General features: G+C 34.3%; 1 protein-coding gene across 3 annotated transcripts; it reads right to left on the minus strand.

Moving 5' to 3' along the window:
• Positions 1-4: 4 nt before the first annotated feature.
• LOC140048510 (cullin-3-like) lies at positions 5-19,478 on the minus strand. 3 transcript variants are annotated; one of them, XM_072093243.1, is made up of 18 exons: positions 19,297-19,478; positions 18,611-18,792; positions 18,251-18,448; positions 17,776-17,889; positions 17,166-17,326; positions 11,606-11,720; positions 11,163-11,342; positions 10,718-10,766; positions 10,271-10,416; positions 9,744-9,920; positions 8,835-9,005; positions 8,081-8,188; positions 6,781-6,902; positions 5,857-6,173; positions 5,657-5,725; positions 5,493-5,565; positions 2,767-2,943; positions 5-2,626 (listed from the first exon to the last, which is right to left on the minus strand). In XM_072093243.1, the coding sequence occupies exons 2-18, from the start codon at positions 18,674-18,676 to the stop codon at positions 2,602-2,604; spliced, it is 2,268 nt and encodes a 755-aa protein (XP_071949344.1). In that variant the 5' UTR covers positions 18,677-18,792; positions 19,297-19,478; the 3' UTR covers positions 5-2,601. The 3 variants fall into 3 exon arrangements, with proteins under 3 accessions (XP_071949344.1, XP_071949343.1, XP_071949341.1); XM_072093242.1 differs by having other exon boundaries at positions 18,611-18,700; positions 19,152-19,303; XM_072093240.1 differs by having other exon boundaries at positions 19,152-19,303.
• Between the last annotated feature and the right edge of the window lie 144 nt (positions 19,479-19,622).

Below are 19,622 nucleotides of genomic sequence, written 5' to 3' on the forward strand. Positions count from 1 at the left end.
GGCATTCAACATATTTTTTATTTTATTTATTGAAGTGTATATACAACATAATCCTCTTCAACACTGAGGCAGAACCTATTCACAAGATTTAATAGCAAACATTTAGAAACCTAAAGCGCCCATGTCATGCGGCGGCGGCTAGGATGCTTTACTTCTGTTCGATAAATAAATCAAACGCTATCTACATAATGCATCCACTGTTATCATTTGACTACCTAAGTTTGTGAAAAATATGAAAATCGTTCAAGCCCCCTAGATTTCCACAAAATATCTGTCAGATTCTGAAGCTCTATTGATATTCTCTCTAATGGAGCAGATCAAAATAGCTGCACTATGCAACAATGACAGGGGGAAGAACAAATGATTGAACAGCCCATGTATCGCTGTTGTAGTTATTTGACATGCCTAGATATCTTATGGAAACCAGGCTTGTAGAATGTAATATCTAATCCATGATCTATAAGTTAACAAAGGCCTAGCTAAGATCAATCAATTATACACCTCAATCATGAAAACAAAAAATATTAGCACCTATAAAAAATAGTAGCTATTGAATGTTTAAACGAAGGGAGTCATTAGGATAGCAAGTGGGATGGGTTAAGCAAGGTAATATTGCCTTTAGGGACAAGCAGTGGTGTAACACAGTGAGTGGGCCGGGCAAAAGCCCATGGTTTAGCACTCTAAGGGCCTTCCAATGCTGGGCAGTTGCATTGGGCTGCTCATGCTCTGGGCCCTTAAGCTCTGGGGGCCCAGAGTTTTAACCAGTGAGCGCTCATCATAGCCATTACGCGGCCACTGGGAGCAAGCACACCAGTCATACCACTTTCACCTGAAATGTGAAAGTGGTATTGTTTGTTTATCTTAAAATCCATTTCTATGAAATTGTTTTCCTATAATGGCTAACCAGTAGCATATATACTATTTTAATAACAAAACAAATTAAAATGTAATCCTATAGCCCTTTCACATTGCCAAGTCGTGTGTAAACTCCAGAGGTTTACAATGTGAAAGGGGCATTAGTTATGAATTTACATTCATACAATCATAATTGTTATTCATTAAAGAATAATTCTGTTGCCAAATTTGCTTGTTAGACTGTAATTTTAGACTGTAATGTTAGTACAATTTAAATACCGAGATAATTGTGGTCAATGTGCATGTTTATAAATATCTTTAACTTTGAAAAACTATTTTTAAATTCTTGATTTAGGTTATACCATCTCGGTATACAAAATACCTAATGTATTCTAAAGCTCCGTCTACACTATCAAACTAGTTTGACAAGAAGTGTGATGTGACCAAATATGGTAGTGATATGCCCAAATATAGTAGTGACATGACATCATCATGTCTATACATGGAGTTATAACTAATTTTATAACTCCATGTTCTATATATGGGCACATCACATTTTGTTGTCACAAAGTTTGATAGTGTAGACAGAGCTAATGGAACTCTTACACTATGCAATGTGGAACACAAAGTGAAAAGGGGAAGGTGGGGGTGGGGGATGGTGGGGGTAGGAAATCAAATGAATAAGTTTGGTTTGTATGCCCCCATTTAAGCTATATATCACTCATAAATAATATTATTTATATAATATAATACACCTGTTGATTGGTTTTTGTTTGTGAACAATCTTTGTATCTACATGCTTGAAAATACATAAACCGTACGATTCTCTTACTTATAACTAGCAGCAGGTAGTAGTGAAATGTTTATTCTAACCACTTACTGAAAACGAGCCAGACACTTAAGCCTTAAGTCTGAACTATCAAACTTTATGTGACCAAAAAAATGTGATGTGCACAAATATGGTAGTGATAAGTTTAAATACGGTAGTGATATGACATCATCATGTACATATATGGGCAAATCATATTGTTTTGTCAGAGAGCTTAGAATAACCAATTTTAAATTCGACCAATTAGACTTATGCATGAAAGAATATGTTAATTTAATCGGCATGGTAGTGGTAAATAAAACCAGTACCGGACACTTGATAACCAATTTTAAATTAGACCAATGATCATCTTATGCATTTTAATTAATCAGCATGGTAGTGGTCAATAAAACCAGTACCAGACACTTGACCCTTGATAACCAATTTTAAATTAGAACAAGTGTCATCTTATGCATGTTAATTGGTAGTGGTCAATAAAACCATTGAGTGTAAATACAGAAGGCTCTGATCTTTGTTTTACTTGATTAGTCTTGATAAAATCAGTAAGGCTCTATCAAACTTTATGTGACAACAAATGTCATGTGGCCATAATGGACATGATGATGTCATATCACTACCATATTTAAGCAGATCACTACCATATTTAGGCACATCACACTAGTTTGATAGTGTAGACAGAGCTTAACACAAAATGATTTGCCATAAAATCTGTGATACAAATTGATTTGATAAAATCAACACATTCACATTCATGTCTAGGTAACTCATAGGTTTAAAATGAAATGGTAATTACTGTCAAGTTTTACTAAGAGATACCATGTTTATTACAATATTTCCGTTCCATATACACCTGTTTAGTTGTCTATATCGTTAGTTGTATAAAAAGATTGACGTCTTCTTGAAGAGTGAAATGTATCTTAAGCAACGTATGTGTAAATTTTTCTGAAAAACAAAAAAATGTTTTTTGAATATTTGTCTGTAAAAAAATTTTCGGAATTTTCTACATAACAATTGTTCTCAAAAGAGAGTTGCGAATACAAAATAATGTTTAAATTGATTAAGTTGATCTTAACAAGCATTACCTGTCTTCAGGCGTCCTAGCTAAGTATTCGCGTTCTATCAGGCTTTCTATTCTCTTCTTTATAACTACTGGACTCGGAAGAAATCTTGACTTCAACTGCTCGGTCACTTCAGATACAAGAATGTTATGTTGCCTTCGCTTTCTGGATTTCATTATTCTTACAATTGCAGCTTCAATCGTAAATCAAAATGTTAAGAAAAATCATCAACAAAAAGTATTTTACTTTTGTAAAGAGCACACATGTGTGAATGAATAAATAATAACAAGAAATATTGTGTTTTAAGAGAAAACACATCATCTTTAAAGCAATTAAAATGATAAGTAATTTATTTATTGTACAGTAATTTGTCTTGCTGGTTTTTCTATTTTGTTAATGGTGGCCACTGCTTTAAGTCTATTTACAGACTTATTGTGACAACCTTCCACATTTATAAATGATTTATTAACTGTTCTTGTAGCAGTCTTCTTCTGAAGACACATGGCTGTCATTGACGGATACATAGTATCAGTTGACTTCACTGCTGGTGTACTTGAGATCTATGTTTAAGCTCTGTCTACTCTGTCAAACTAGTTTGACCCAGGGGTGGCGCCAGGATCTTTCCGACGCGGGGGCTAAATTCCCCGACGAGGGGGGGGGGGGGGCTATGCGAGTGAAGCGAGCATCACTTGGCTGGGGGCCAGGGGGCCGCCAAGGGCCCCTGGTGGGGGTCCAGGGGAGGGGAAGCCCCCGGAAGCAACGCGTTATAGTGTAATTTGAGGCCGTTTTAATCAGATTTAGGGTAGCCAATTCTTTCAATTTTGTATGGTACATAAATAAAATACTGTGTGAAAAACACATTGCAAGAGGTCCGGTACGATGTGTAAATCCATTCTTTCAAATTTAAAAATGAAGTTTTTAAAGTTCAATATGCCTATCATAGAAAATATACGCGAACGTAAAACCCACCCACGGGCCAAGAGGTATATCGTTATAATCGCAGAGACGTAGGCAGGTTGCTGTCTGGGGGTGCGAAAATTGTAAATGCGCGAGATATCCATGGTCTGATCTGTAAGAAAATTTTGAAAAATAGAGCTGCTAGGTTCCCGGAAATTGCAATTATACATTGATATATAAAACGAAATTACAAGTCTATCAGAGAACAAGCCCACCGAGGTTGAGATGGAGCTAAGGACATTTAAACAACTAGAGTTGTTAGGTCCCCGGATATTGGATTATAGTATTTCGAAAAAAAGAAACAAAATAAGGTTCCAGGACCAGCCCTACCATTAGGGTTGAGCTGCTAAGAAAATTGTGAAAAATAGACCTGCTAGGTACCTGGAAATTGCACTTATATAGGCCCATATTGATAAATGAAACGAAATTATAAGTTTACAGAACCAGAGCTAAGAAAATTGTCAAAAATAGAGCTGCTAGGTCCCTGCAAAACATTGAAATATGAAACGAAATTATAGGTCCAGCCCACCATGGTTGGGGTGGAGCTAAATAGAGTTGCTAGGTCCCGGAAATTTAACTTATTATACTTCGAAGCATAAAACAAGATATATACCAGTACGTCTCCAGAACCAGCCCTACCATGGATATAAAAAAAAAATGATAAAATAGAGCTCTAGGTTCAATGCACTGACTGTATATTGTACATCGAAATATGAAACAAAATGTACGGTAAGTATACATGACCAGCTCTATAATTGAGGACGGTTGAGCTAAGACAATTTTGAAAACTAGAGATGCAGGTCTTCAAAAATTACACATATACTTTTTAAAAATTCAGACATAGAGGCCTAAACAAGTTACCCTTTTTACCTTTTATTTGGAGGGCAATGCGTCCACAAGCGTAGACCATTTTCCGTCGGGGAAATCAGTTTATTTCCCAGATGTGAATCTGGAATGTCGATGTACGAGCAGTTCATGACATACAGGACATTGGAAATGTAATAACTTAGCTATAATAAGATGTTGGCTAAACGAAAATGGCATGTTTTTTGTTTAGTAATGTAGGCCGAGCCTACAGTGAAAAACGTCTATTTCAGGTTCAGGTACCCCACGGTAATCGTAAATTAAAAAATTGAACATACGAACAATAAAATAGATCGCGAAGATAATTCGTACCCTTTTGCTGTCGATACACAGTAGTACACGACGTAACGCGTCAGTAAACTTCGCCTGGAAAGTAACTACAGTACGGTACACATTCTGGTCCCTGGGTGGAACATGATATCACGCGTAAACCGCAATGGGCCGGGCCCAATGTTAAACGATTCGTACAAAGGGACACCGCCAGACAAGTGCATACCTATTGCATAATAAAGTGTAATAGCCCTCCGACGTACTTTAAAAAAATGGAACTTTGCGGTTTTCTAGTCGCTGAAGCTACAAAGTGAACGCGAATGATTTTTACTTTATATTATATTCCCCGACAAAAAGTACTCGCGTTCCCCGACGTGGGGACTAGGCTCCCCGACGAGGGGGCTACAGCCCCCGTAGCCCCCCCGCTGGCGCTACTACTGGTTTGACCAAAAAGTGTGATGTGCCCAAATATGGTAGTTATATGCACAAATGGTAGTTATATGCACAAATATGATAGTAATATGACATCATCATGTCCATATATGGGCACATCGCATTTTTTGTCACATAAAGTTTGATAGTGTAGACAGAGCTTTAATCTATGCTATGTATTCTTTGTTGAAAAGTAATAAACAATAACAAGGCAATAAAAAGGATATTCATGTTTTCTGTCTTCGTCTACGCGTGACCTTGTCTCCTTCCTTTCGGGCTCAGACTCTCCCTTTGCAGCAACTGAAAAAAAAAAATCATTATGATTATTTACCCCACAAAATCACAAGTTAAATAAATAAGTATTTTTCTTTTCCACATTAATAAAACTTACCAGTTTGAATTTTAACTCTGAACAATTTGGACGTAAATGCATCATTGATGGAAAATATATGATCACCCTCTGAAAGGAAAAACATTCTAAATGTTATAATAAATTATTTCACAAATACCAATTAACATTACCACTAATTGACCACTACTGTACTACCAAGAACATTATTGTCATCCTTAAAACTAATGAAATGTACTCACCAATATCCCTGGATTTTGGTTCCTTGCTTAAAATCCTCTGAGCTGGCTTTCCTAATGCAAGTGACTGTAGCGCCCTCACCAAATCCTTTTCAGGTATATCGGTTTCTTGTTTAACTTCTTCGTATGTCCAGTTTTCTTTTGTGTTAAAAAGCATGAGGACGCACATCTGATACGTGGATACCTGCAGTATATGCTTTCTTGGTTCAGGCCTTGAGGTGGTTTCTTTCTTGGACCCGTAGAAGACGGCATGTAAATCTGCTGAGCCTAAGGCGGCCTGGAGGGATATCTGTCTACCTGTATGCTTGGTCAGATAAAATCTGTCAAGAAAAAAAAATTCCAAATAAAGCTACTAAAGCTCTGTCTACACTATTGAACTTTATGCAGCAAAAAAATGTGATGTGCCCATATAATATGGACATGGTGATGTCATATCACTACCATATTTGGGCATAACACTACCATATTTAAGCATATCACTACCATATTTAAACATATCACAACCATATTTGGGCACATCACACTTTTTTTGTCAAACTAGTTTGATAATGTAGACAGAATTTTACACAAGAAGTTCTCAAAATGTATCTCAATAAACCTTAACATTCAAATTTAGAATATGATAAAATCCACGACACTCATTGGCGGGTGATATTAAAGCTTGGTTCCCACTAGGATGCAAGGCAAAGACACGGTGAATCAACTCATTTGTGTCACATCTTTGTCCTTGCATTGCGTGGGAACCAAGCTCAAGTCTCATTGGCTGGTGATATTAAAGCTTGGTTCCCACTAGGATGCTATGCAAAGACATGGTGAATCATCCCGCTTGTGTTACATCTATGTCCTTGCATTGCGTGGGAACCAAGCTCAAGTGTCATAAACTTCTCTATTGCTATCTGTGATACTGTTCTCATTCGCATCACTTACCTTTTAAAGTGGTCAAATGCATATCTTGGCTGTGTTGGAACATTGCATTGTGGAGCAGATTGCGTAGGCCAGAATCCTGTAGTTAGTACACGCACCGTCAAATCAACTCCAAACAGATTCAGCTGTAAGATTAAAGAAAGGCAGGGTAAATAACACTACATTTTTTCGTGTTTTAAGTTATGTGAATGTCTCGTATGATACTATTGTACAACTGAATAAAAGAGATATATTTAAGGAGTTTAAAACTTTACAAATTTGTCAATATATTAAATGGTGATAAGCTAAATACCTAACCTAAATAAAACCAAAATAGATGTAATTGAGTTTTTTCTATCCTGCTTCCAATTTTGTTCTCTCAAATTTTAACCTTTTTAACGTATTAGACGGTAATAAGCTTTGAGATTAAATTAGTTATACCTTATCAGCATTTGTAAATTATTAATATTTTGTTGACAATAAATATTCGAAAAAATAGGGTTAATTAGATAGGCATTTTGAAAGAAATAAACCGTACCCTGCTTCTAGTGGGTTATTGAGATGACAAACTGTTATTGTAATAATGTCACACTACAGTACTACTGCAATGGCAAGATGAGTTTTGTTGAATCTTACATAACTGTTAATCATTATCTATAAATAATTATGTTGGTACATAAGGTTACCGTCTTTACTATAATGAATGAAGTCTTGGAAGTGAAGTCCTATGTGTCAAGACTTGCATTTCATTTCAAGTAAATCACATTGTTGAAAAAACATACCAGCATACTTAAGCTGGGTTCACACTAGGATGCATTGTTTGCACAATATTAAGTTGGTCAATCACAAATGACAATTTGGAAATTCATTATCACTAGAAAACCCATTTTGTGAACTATACAGTTTCCTGCTAACAATCCCTGCGTGCAGCAATATTCATATTAATACTGAATGATAGAAGTGGTGTATAAAAATCAATACTTATTATGAGTATAGTACGTGTCATATTTGCTAGAAGGCCTTAAACCTATTCTATATTACTTATTAGTAATATTGTAAACTGTAAAATCTTATTTCTAAATGTGATAGTATATAATGTGCTTAATTCTTGTACAGTACTGTATAATTTATATCAAAAATAATTACTAAAAAGTACAAACAATAAAACAAAAAACTAAAAGATATTCTTTCCTATTGCCTATTTATTTTCAAATTGCACTAAAAAAATGTTTTTGGAAATATTGCGTTGTCAATTTTAAGAGGACATATTCTCATCTATGCAATCCTTAGTGGGACAGTCCATCACACTCGACGTGTCGCTTACCCCGCTGTTTTGCACGTGCTGTCGGAAGTCTTCCATAAATGTATTCGATACCGTCATGTCTTTGAACATTCCTTCAAGTTTTGATGTGAACTGACAGCCACACTCAGTCTGATAATAATTTAAAAATTCATTCATTTATAAAATATTTTGGATTACAGAAATTGAGGCTGGTTTCTATTGTTAGCCTATACCCCCATGGGCTTAAACCAGAGGACAAAAACAGCAGTGAGTCAGCCTACAATTTTTTGTAAATTTGTTTATAAAAATGTACAGTATTATATTTTTTTATTTGTTTGGAAAATAAATTATGAATCAAATGAAATTGCTTATACCCCCTGGGCTTATAAGAGAAGAGCAAAATGTAATGAGTTGGCCTATACCCACATGGATCATTTGGGTCAGTTGTTACTACTATTCACATTCATTATTGTATTTTTAATAAAAATCTATATTACATAAGACGATATGGTAATGTTTTGATTATAGCTCATTTATGGACAGTATGACGTCATATCACTACCATATTTGGGGATATCAGTATCAAATTTGGGCATATCAGTATCATATTTGGGCATATCACTAACATATTTGGGGATATCAGTATCATATTTGGGCATATCACTACCATATTTGGGCATATCACTACCATATTTGGGCATAACACTACCAAATTTCGGCATTTCACTACCATATTTGGGCACATCAGACTTTCTTTGTCAAACTACTTTGAGAGTGTGGACAGAGCTTTAAGTACCTTTAATTTTGAAATCATATTTTTCTCTGAATCATCCGACACACTCTTATTGAGTAGAAGTCTTTTAGCTAGATGTTGTTTATAGTAACGTTCAAACACATCTTTTTCTTGCAAGAACCTGAATAACACCATTGTCTTGTCTAAAATTGCTTCCACTTCTTGTTCCGTAAGCTGTAGGGTATAAACAAATAATTATTATAATAACTTTATTAAAAAACGGATGCAACACTTGAATCACCAGATTGGTGTTTTTCACAAGGCCGTTACTTACTACAAAACTATTTACACAAGTTATCATTTACAGTACATATGATTGAAAAAAAAAAATTATTTCATGAAAACATAAAGTTTCAAGTATATGTTATCTTATTATTAAGTAGAAATAATAAAAATAATGCATTTTTTCTTTTACCACAGCATGAACATAAAAAAGAATATTGTGCATTTAACATGAAACTGGTGTTGGCCAAATAATTTGGTAAATGTATCATAAGCTTAACTGGAAACTGAGGAAATTCAGATTGGGCCTTCCACAGCTCATGGCAGCCAGCAGTGCAGCGCCTACCAGATCGGCACACCGGGAGGCGATCCCCTACCCATTTCGAATAATGTACCGAGTTTATTAAAATACCAACAACCTTCTATCCGATCCGAATTAGAGTAAAGCATTTTGCCTGAGGAAACAGGTAGTATGGTATATATAGGCTCGAACCCATGCCTATCACATGCTAGTCTGATATTATCATTATACCATTACTCTCTGGTTTATACCTGCCGCTATTCCCAGATGGTTTCCCATCCAGAACACAACCAAGCCCAACGTTGCTTAACTTCTGTGATGTGACGAGAACCGGTGTTTCATCGCAGTATGGCCGTATAAGTTGATTGGACAAATCCACCATTACTTACCCCTTTAACACCTTTCTTTAGTTTATCATCGATGAAGAGAGACAGATATTCAGGCGACTTAGGATTAAGGTTAAGGAAGTACTCAAAATCGCCAGAGATGGTTTGCTTAAAGATCTTGTCATCGCCAAATGACTCGTGGAGAAACTCATCAAAACGATCTTTTAGATCGAGTAAATCCTGTAAAAACAATCAAAAGTAAACTTGGTCTTTAGACTATATATTTTTTTATTTTTTTTTTATGGCTAATAATTAACAAGGAAAGAAGGCAATTGCACAGTTGCTCTCCCTTCAAAACAGCCCTGAAAATTGTTCATACCATTTTTTCCCCTTCTATTCGGAAAAAAAAATTGTTTGTTCGTTATTTAGTTGGTGTCGTAAACTTGTTATTTTGTTTGATTTTTTTATCTGTGTCTATTTTTATTTTATTTATTTATTTTTTATTTATATTATTATATATTTGTTTACTCATAAGCCAGAATTTGTGTGATTACAAGAGTGTGAAAAAATAAATAAATAAAAATAAATACCTTAACATATTGCACAGGATTCTTCCCTCTATCTTCTTCCTGAACGAGTACTTTGCCTTGTTCTCGTAAGTACCCACTTACGCATTCACACATCGTCTTTAGACCGTCCTTCACTCTCTTGAACAGTTTGTACATGCATGCTAAATCTGAAAAGATGAAAGGGGATATTTAAAAATCAGCGAGGTGATATCGAGACATGCCTTATTTTTTTTGCCAGGGTATTTTCGATTTTAATCAGCTTTTTTGTTTTGCCAGGGTCATTTCGTCCCAATTTTGAGGAATGTAATTCAAATGAAGCACTAATAACAAATGTTAAATGTTCATCAAATTGTAAAAAATAAAATTGATTGATTGACTTTGATATTCGATAGTAAAATAAACAGAAACACAAAGTTTTAACTTATTAATTCTAATTTCACATTCAGAGAAATTCAAAGGCATGTTTACCTTCTTTTTTATTGTTCTTTAGCATATGAACAGCTCCTGAGTTCTCCATCTAAATTCAAGAAAATAATGTCAAGTTAAAAAGCAGTTATCTTTATACCATAAGTCAGTTAGCTAACAAGTTTTCTTGTAAACCCAAGTGGCTGCATCAAACATCGTATACTCTATCTCTAACAATTTTTTCAGTCTTCTATCGACTAAAGCCAAGTATAGTCGTTATCTCGGGACCGTTCTATGGCCACCACCAGGTAGGCTTACTTCATTAAGGCTTCTATGAATGGATGTACTGGTTGGGAGCAGGAACGCTAGTAGACCAAACCCAGTACCGTTTTGATTACGATCAATCGGGAAATTACCTCACGAAGCTATATTGGGACAAAGCGTCAATACAAATATCTCCTTTAGTACTCACTAGATTACAGTACACAAAAAAAAATCAACAACGTACCTCAACAATGGTTTTCATATGCTTACTAATAAGTTCCTCTTCTAGAACCCCTACGATGTGCACCTCGGTAGATTTATCGAGATAGTGGGACGCCCTCTCAGCCTCTTCGTTAATTCTCGCTTCAACTTTTTTGATGTACACTGATGCACTGTTTTCAGCCAAAAAATTCTGACTTTCATTCTAAAAAAAAAACCAAAGCAATCGTTTAAAAATGTCATTACAAATGTAATAGAGAGTACAGTCAACACAGTACTACAACAATTGGGCCTAGATTCTGCATTGTATGAAATATAGTAGGTAGTAGTATTATCCCTCTTCTCTATTTTTGACACAGTGATAATACTACACAAAATATGGCATACAATCACCTCTTCAAAACTGATTGACCAGAAAACAGTAATTACTGTGATTATTGCAATTAAAATAATATTTATTATTTTTACCCTATAAAACTCTGCTGATTGTTGCAGGAATGGTTTTTCAAAATCTTCTTCATAAACGCTCCTTGACTCAATGCCTAGCATCATTAACATTTGACAGGCATTGCGAACAGCCCCTCTGAAATTAAACATTTGATTTTTTCAATTATAAAGGAGATAACAAAACCGTACACTTTTGGTACTTTGTACTACTACATTAACATTACAGTACATTAGATCAGATTTAAATCCGTGTGTGCACGATCAGATAGAGTCTAAATTCAGGGCGGGTACTATACTATTAGAACGATCTATAGATGGCGCTATACCATATACGAGATCTAATGGTAACAAGTCCAAGTCACAGAGACTCACTCATGGTTAAGCTGCGTCGTTGACCAGCGAAAGCTAGAGTAAAAAATGTAAGTTTACGAATTTTATTCGACTTTGGATCATCCAAAAGGAAATTTACTTAAAATACTATAAGGGGGGGCATGTTAACCCAGAAGTGCCACTGCTGGATATGGTAGAATTTTCATCAAACTTCATCTTGCAGGTAAGGCTCGTTTAATTTTGAATTATTGAGTATCAGTACTGAAATAAGTATGTCTGTTAATAAATACGCAATACATTCAATATTTACCATAGAAAAATAGCAATTTCATATTTAAATTTTTCACAATTGTTGGTTGAACATTTAAAAACTAGATAATATTTCTTTGTTTTAATTTTTTAGTCTGCAGTGGAAGTAGCAAACAATACTTTATGTACCAATTTCTGTAAATTCAACTGTAAATTAATTAATTTGTTACAAATGTGCTTTACTAGAGTTGGGTTGCTCATTTTGCTAGAGTCCTCATTTCAATGATTATTATAAAGGTTACAAATTAAATTAATAATAACCAACGCAAACCGCCTGTTGCTGTCTGAACATCTAATTATTTAAGCCACTATATTTGCTAAACTGTTACAATTATATATATCTCGGTATCTTTATTTCAATTGAATATTAAAAAAACCTCACTTTAACAAAAAACAATTCAAAGGCAAATTGAAATCCATAGCAGCCAGAAAAGCTGGATTGGCGATTTTTTTTACAAAAGGCCTTTACATCAATTACAAACAATTTCAAATAAAATTTTTCCAAAAAAAAAAAAAAAAAAATTGAAAACGTAATATCTTGCAAAATTTTTGTAGTTTCACATATTATTATATGCATCACATGTTTTTAGGACATAATAAAACATAAACAATATTTAACGAGGGTGGTCCATCCAGCCGAAGCTGATCATTAGGGCCCCTCTTCAGGACACTGTGTATTTGCCCATGATACTGGGTTAATGCCATATGGAGGGAGATACAGTATAGTGCTGCAGTACAGAGAATCAGGTGATTAATCAATCAACACTATAAGGTTATCTGAACTAGCAATAGGATACAGCGTCAAGTCGCAATCAAATCCTAAGGGTAATCAACGAAACATAAATGAATTTCCTGTCGAGTTATTAATAAGCAAAACCTTGGCTGTGCTTTATTAGTATGACTTGAATATACAACTTGCAGTGTCATGATAGTTACTAAGGCTCTGTCTACACTATCAAACTAGTTTGACAAAAAAGTGTGCCTAAATATGGTAGTGATATGCACAAATATGGTGGTAATATGACATCATCATGTCCATATAACAGCACAACACATTTTTTGTCAGATAAAGTTTGATAGTGTAGACAGAGTTTTAGGCCAACATAAATTGCTACAAGTATGCATTATTTACAGTTTAACAAAATTTACCAGAGGTGCAGAAACAACTTTTGGGGAGGGGTGTCAAGGTGAGGATTGATAAGATGATGTGTAAACCACTGACCCAGGCAAACACTCAGGGTGGGTTGGTGGTATTGAGTAGGAGAGGTTGGGATATTAAATAGGGAAGGGGTGGGATATGAATAATTGATAATTTTCTATGTTCAATATCAATTTGTGGTGGTGGATGGGAGAAATGGAAAAAATGTTAAAAACTTATTAAAATAATGTATGCATTATAGTTAAACAACTTGACAGAGAAATAAAAATAATGTTGGCCAATTTTAAGAAACTCGTGCATTTTATTGGTAAAAAAAGGTAAACCATCTGTTAATCGACAAAAAAATGATGTTATTTTTGGTTTTTATTATTATTATTATTATTATTTATTGCCAAAAACCAGTTACAAACAAACAAAACACAGAAACTAAGGGAGTAGGCAGGAACCTAAAAGTGAACCTAATCACTATAACAAGAGTTCAGGTTCCGTACTCCCAAAGTAACAACAATGATATAAAATAAACTATATAAAAATATTTAAAAAACAAATAGACGAATCAACAGTGTCAATATAAAATAAACGGATAAAATACATAATAGTCGATTCAACAAAGTCAATATAAAACATGTGATTTAAGTGAATTTAAAAATATTTGAAAACTGTCTAAAATTAAAGAATTTTTAATCATTTCCGGTAATTCTTCCCACAACCTAGGGAATATATTAATAGCGGAATGGTGAAGACAATTGGTTCGAGCATAGTGATGAATGAACTTAAGTGTATCAAGGTGACGGCCATTAACAACTAAAGATTGACGAACACTACTACAATCAACCGTTCCAATAAGTGATTTACAAACAAAGGATAACAGAAGATAATTTCTTCGATTAGATAGTGTAGGCCAATTTAGCTTAGTGAGACGTTCCTCGTATTCCATTTCACCTCTTGTTTGTTTAAGGACAAGCCTAGTAGCCCTTCGCTGGACTGCCTCGATACGTTCTGTAAGTTTTTTGGTTCGAGGCAACCACGCTGGGACACCATATTCAAGGATGGGGATAATGAGAGCTTTATAGAGTGAGAAAATAGCTGAAGGGGATGATCCTCCTGCAATACTAGTAATAAAACCCAACATTCGATTTGAACGAGAAATAATTAAGTTTACATGGTCATCCCAAGTAAGTTCACTATTAATCGTGACCCCCAGATGACAATGACTAGATACGGATTTAATAGGCAAGTCATTTATACGATAAACAGGTCTATACTCTTTCCTTGATCTTGTAATGTGGAGAACCTTGGTTTTATTTAAGTTAAGCTCCATTTCATTTAGATCACACCAAGAGGAAAGCCTGATCAGATCGCACTGAAGAACAACTTCATCGTCTACAGTAAATATATTTCTATAAATTATCGTGTCATCGGCAAACAATGCACATGGAGAAATAATAGATGAGGGAAGGTCATTTATAAATAAGTTAAAAATAAGGGGTCCAAGTACGCTGCCCTGTGGTATGCCAGAGGTAACTGGGGATGATGGGCTAATGGATCCTTGATACAAGACTCTTTGGGAACGTCCCAATAGAAATGACTTGATCCATTTCCAGACATTGCCTCTGATATTAAAGTGGCTAGCCAGCTTATTTAAAATAATATGGTGAGGCAGTTTATCAAACGCTTTGGCATAGTCGAGAAAGATAACATCAATTCTGGGGGCTTTAGTTTTATCTAGCGAAGATGCCCAGGAATGAGTTAGGTTGGTAAGTTGGGTAACACAGGAACGTGAGGGGAAAAAACCGTGCTGGACATCAGTAATTGGACAATTATAAGCAACGTGATCAGATATACTTGAAAACAGTATTTTTTCAAGCAGTTTCGAACAAATAGGGGTAAGGGATATTGGTCTGTAATTACAAATTGCATTTTTATCACCAGATTTAAATATAGGAGTGATATGGGACATTTTCCACTTAGCGGGGATTTCCCCCATACGCAGGGACAAGTTAAACAAATTAAATAATGGTGGAGCAATAAATTCGGAAGCAGATTTCAATATGTATGGATGCACGGAATCAGGACCTGGAGATTTATTCTCCAGGTCCCTGGAGGGTTATTTATTTACCCTGGAGGGTTATTTATTGAACATTGATAAATTATTTTATTGTTTGTGCAAATTCAGATGTTCTTTTTAGATTACAGGTAAAAATAATCACTTTCTTTACATATGTATTGATTTATATGTATCTTCTTGACATACTTATGACTAGACTGTTGTTGTTAGTGTTACTGAAAAGAATACTTTATTGGGGAAAACCCAAGTTGAATAATCACAGTGGCCATGTTTAGAGCAACAGCACTACGTTTAATGTCAGGTGGAGACAGGCCCAGATGGTACAAGAAGCCTAAAATAAACGCACTGGTCACAAAGGAAATCACTTCTGATGGTATACTTCTTTACTTCCTATATTATTAGGCATCGTTACCAAAGGCCTAAGGTTAAAATTGTCCCTAGTAGGTGGGTCAAAGGTCAATATAATTTGAAGCAATTCTAAAGCTATCAAGCTTTATGTGACAAAAAAAATTGATGTCATATTATCATTACCATATTTAAGCATATCACTACCATATTTAGGCACATCACACTATTTTTGCCAAACTAGTTTGATAGTGTAGACAGAGCTTTAGTGTCTTATTCCTCTGTGTAAATCTGATATAACTCTGATAGGTTTCAGGTACATCCGATGTAACATTAACTAATGTTATTAAAAAAGCTTAATTCTATGCAATTGCTCAAAATAAAAAGCACCTAGACACAATGAGTTTGATTTAGTACAAAATTTGCAAGTCATGTTGAAAGGAAGGGGAGCAACCTACGCTTTAACTATTTTTCTTGCATGGAAATCAGTGGATTAAAGAACATGCTTAAACATTAAACCACATACTCATTTGTTCTCCCTATTTATAATTAATATACAGAACATAGGTATGGCATGCAAGTGGAATACAGTTTTACAAGTATCAGTTTTTAAAAAATGTTCAAGCAAAGCAGATTTTATTACTGTACATCAACAATTATTTTTTTTCTTTTAATAAATGCAGGTAGGTAAAATAGCAGCTGTTTTGTCCTATTAAACTCTGTCTACACTATCAAACTAGTGTGATGTGCCCAAATATGGTAGTGATATGCCCAAATATAGTAGTGTTATGACATCATCATGTCCATATATGGGCACATCACATTTTGTTGTCACATAACGTTTGATAGTGTAGACAGAGCTTTAGTCTTTATCATCTATAGCTGCTTATTTTAAGTTCTATTGCATTACAATGTACAAAACCAAATTGTTATCATTTATTATGGAATATCTGAATGAAACTAGAGACCTGATTATTTACAGTACCACATCTCTCCTGTTGTATTAGTCCACAGCATGCCAATTTTTATAAAAATCTATTGTATAGTCCATATTGTATACAGTAGCAGTGTGTAGTTTGACAAATTTGGCAGTGATATACCCAAATATGGTAGTGATATGACATCATCATGGGTATATATGGGCACACATTTTTTGTCACATAAAGTTAAAAGGGGTTCACCCAAGTGTTAAAATATATGCTCCTCATTCGTGTCACTGGAAAGTGTACCTTTAATAGGGGTGTCCATTGAATAGGGATGTCCATTGAATAGGGTTATTATCCTCTTAATAGAAGTGTCTGAAGGAAGGCGTTCTACTGTATTTTAAACTCATAAAATCAATGTTTTTGTGAATAATAATAATTTCTTACCTGTCGACAACCTCACCGCGCCTTTCTTTCATAACAAGGTCTAATAATGTCTGTCTTAGATGTTCCCGAATGTTACCATGTCGCACTACTTGATTACGGAATATTTTAAGACCTTGATTGTAGACATTGTCTACACCGTTTTGTTGTACATATACACGATCCTATCAAAAAGAAACATCTCCTTTTATGCACTGAAAACATGACTCTAAATTATCAATGTAAATTATATATTATTTGGCACTTTTCAGGCTGTTTTACTTTACTATTTTCATTTAGCTTTTTTATTTCTATCTCCATTGAGATCCAGCCACTGACATCCACAACATTGTCATTTTTTCAGTGCATATTTAATTTGTATCTCCATTGAGATCCAGCCACTGATATCCACAGCCTTGTCATTTGCTTATTTTATTTTGGATCTCCATCCAAAATAAAATAATCACTGAAAAAATGACAGATACCCATTGTCATTTTTCGGTAATTTGCCTTTGAATTTTATATATTTGGATAGACCTTCCAGTTTATTAAAAATTACTATAATAGAATAAATTTCATCCAGCGAACCTAAAGGTTTATACAATTTATAGAAACTAGTTATTATTCTACATACCATGTACATTAAAATGTCTCTAATCATGACCATAGCAGTTTGGTGGTCATTCCAAGCAGCATTCAACGTTTGTAGAAAATTATTATTCAATGCCTTTAATACATCTTCTCGAACCTAAGAATAAATAGCAGTTAAAATATTGTAATTACAAATTGTAAATAAATGAACTACTACTAGGGTAGGATATAGCTATAAAAAAACATAGCTAAATAATTGAAGTGAAGTCTGTGGTACTGTACGATTGTTTTTTGGTGTTTCCTTTTACTTTTTTGGGGGAAGGGGGGGGGGGGGGGTGGTGGAGAAGCAATTTTAGGTGAAAATTAAAAGCACTTAGTAAAGGAGAAATTGTCCATTTTAAATCACTCTTTATTTTAAACTAGTATGATTTTGAATTTGATTTAATTGCCGAATTACTTTGTGTTAATTTTAATGATTTACAATCAATAATGACTACAAGATGACCAATACTCTATACCTTAGCAACAAGATGCTCTTGTACAACCTCTCTGAGGCCTGTGTATAATCTCTCTCCGTGTTTGTGTAAGACCATAGTGTAGGCATTTCTGTAGAGTTCCTCAAAACTGAGTCCACTATTATTTTTTCGTTGGATTTCTTGAATAGCGTTTTTCAAGAGCGCCCAAATATTGGATACATACTTCTCATCCATGGTCATCTGAAAAAAAAAACAAAAAAAGAGAATGCATTATGAGGATAAAACTTTATTTCTATTTAAAATACCATTAGTAATATTAAATAATTGTTAATGTTTAAGCTTGATATTAAATTTATATTTTTTGAAAATAATTGTTTCAATAAACATTGTGGATAAACTTACAGGGAAAGCCCTTATCCGCATCTTAGTACTTGAACCTTCCTTCTTGGAACCCTTGTGACTAGACATGCTTCAATAAATGTTGGCCAAGTCCTTCGTCAACCAATTATGAAAGAATGAAAGTTCAGCACAGGATTTATTTAAAACCTGTTATGTTAATGCATCATCTTCATCTATACCAATTCCTGGAAAAAGGTGGAAGTTGAATCGGTACCGTACATTTTTAGTAGAGTAATATAGCTAGCGAGACGAATTAAATACATTTGATGACATAAAAATAGATGTTATTTTGACTTCTAAAATATAAGCAGCTCCTCTTATTACCATCCTTTCTTCCAAAATAACTGATAAAAATAAAGTTATAATTGACTCTTTTGAGCTAGGCTGGTCTCCTGCCCAGTGGACCCACACACAGCCAATCGGAACCGTGTACTGTCAGCTGGCTAACTTTTTCTGCAGAGGCTAGAGAAAGATAAGGCTGTGCCAACCAATACGTTTGTTGGTAATGAACATTTAATAATAAAATATAAATTAATCTACTAACATGTATTTTTATATTTCTATTCACTCTTCAATCAATTCGAACTAAAATGAATGCAATCAATAATCTAAAACACTAATTTTACGAACAATTTGAAGAATATTTTTGGAACACATCCATTCCATGTACAATACTTTTGGTTACCTACTGTGTAATTCATTCACTGCCGTAAAACGCCCATTGTTCACTGAGAACTAATTTACAACATCGTTATTTTTATCTTTTTAAAAGATAAAACCGACAAAATTTTCTGAAAATTAGATAAAAGAAAATTATTATACAGTTTATCTCTTAAAATAAATCTACACCGGAATGAAATCTGTTTATAAAGGCGATCTTTTAATAGGCGGATGACTAATATTTTTAAGTGAATAGCGATGATGGTGTAGAGTGCCATTTTTTAATTGTGACGTCATTTATAAATTATTTTATAAAATTAGATTTTCTTCACTGATATAAATATATATATTCATC

Source organism: Antedon mediterranea, chromosome 5 (genome assembly GCF_964355755.1).
Source record: "Antedon mediterranea chromosome 5, ecAntMedi1.1, whole genome shotgun sequence".
NCBI lineage: Eukaryota > Metazoa > Echinodermata > Crinoidea > Comatulida > Antedonidae > Antedon > Antedon mediterranea.

Excerpts from the sequence above, each read along its gene's own strand:
- LOC140048510 (XM_072093243.1), bottom strand. The coding sequence starts at position 18,676 with ATGTCTAGTCACAAGGGTTCCAAGAAGGAAGGTTCAAGTACTAAGATG. Across the intron at positions 17,327-17,775 it reads GAGACATTTTAATGTACATG|GATCGTGTATATGTACAACA; the intron begins GTATGTAGAATA and ends TCTTTTTGATAG. Across the intron at positions 11,721-17,165 it reads CGCGGTGAGGTTGTCGACAG|AGGGGCTGTTCGCAATGCCT; the intron begins GTAAGAAATTAT and ends GTTTAATTTCAG.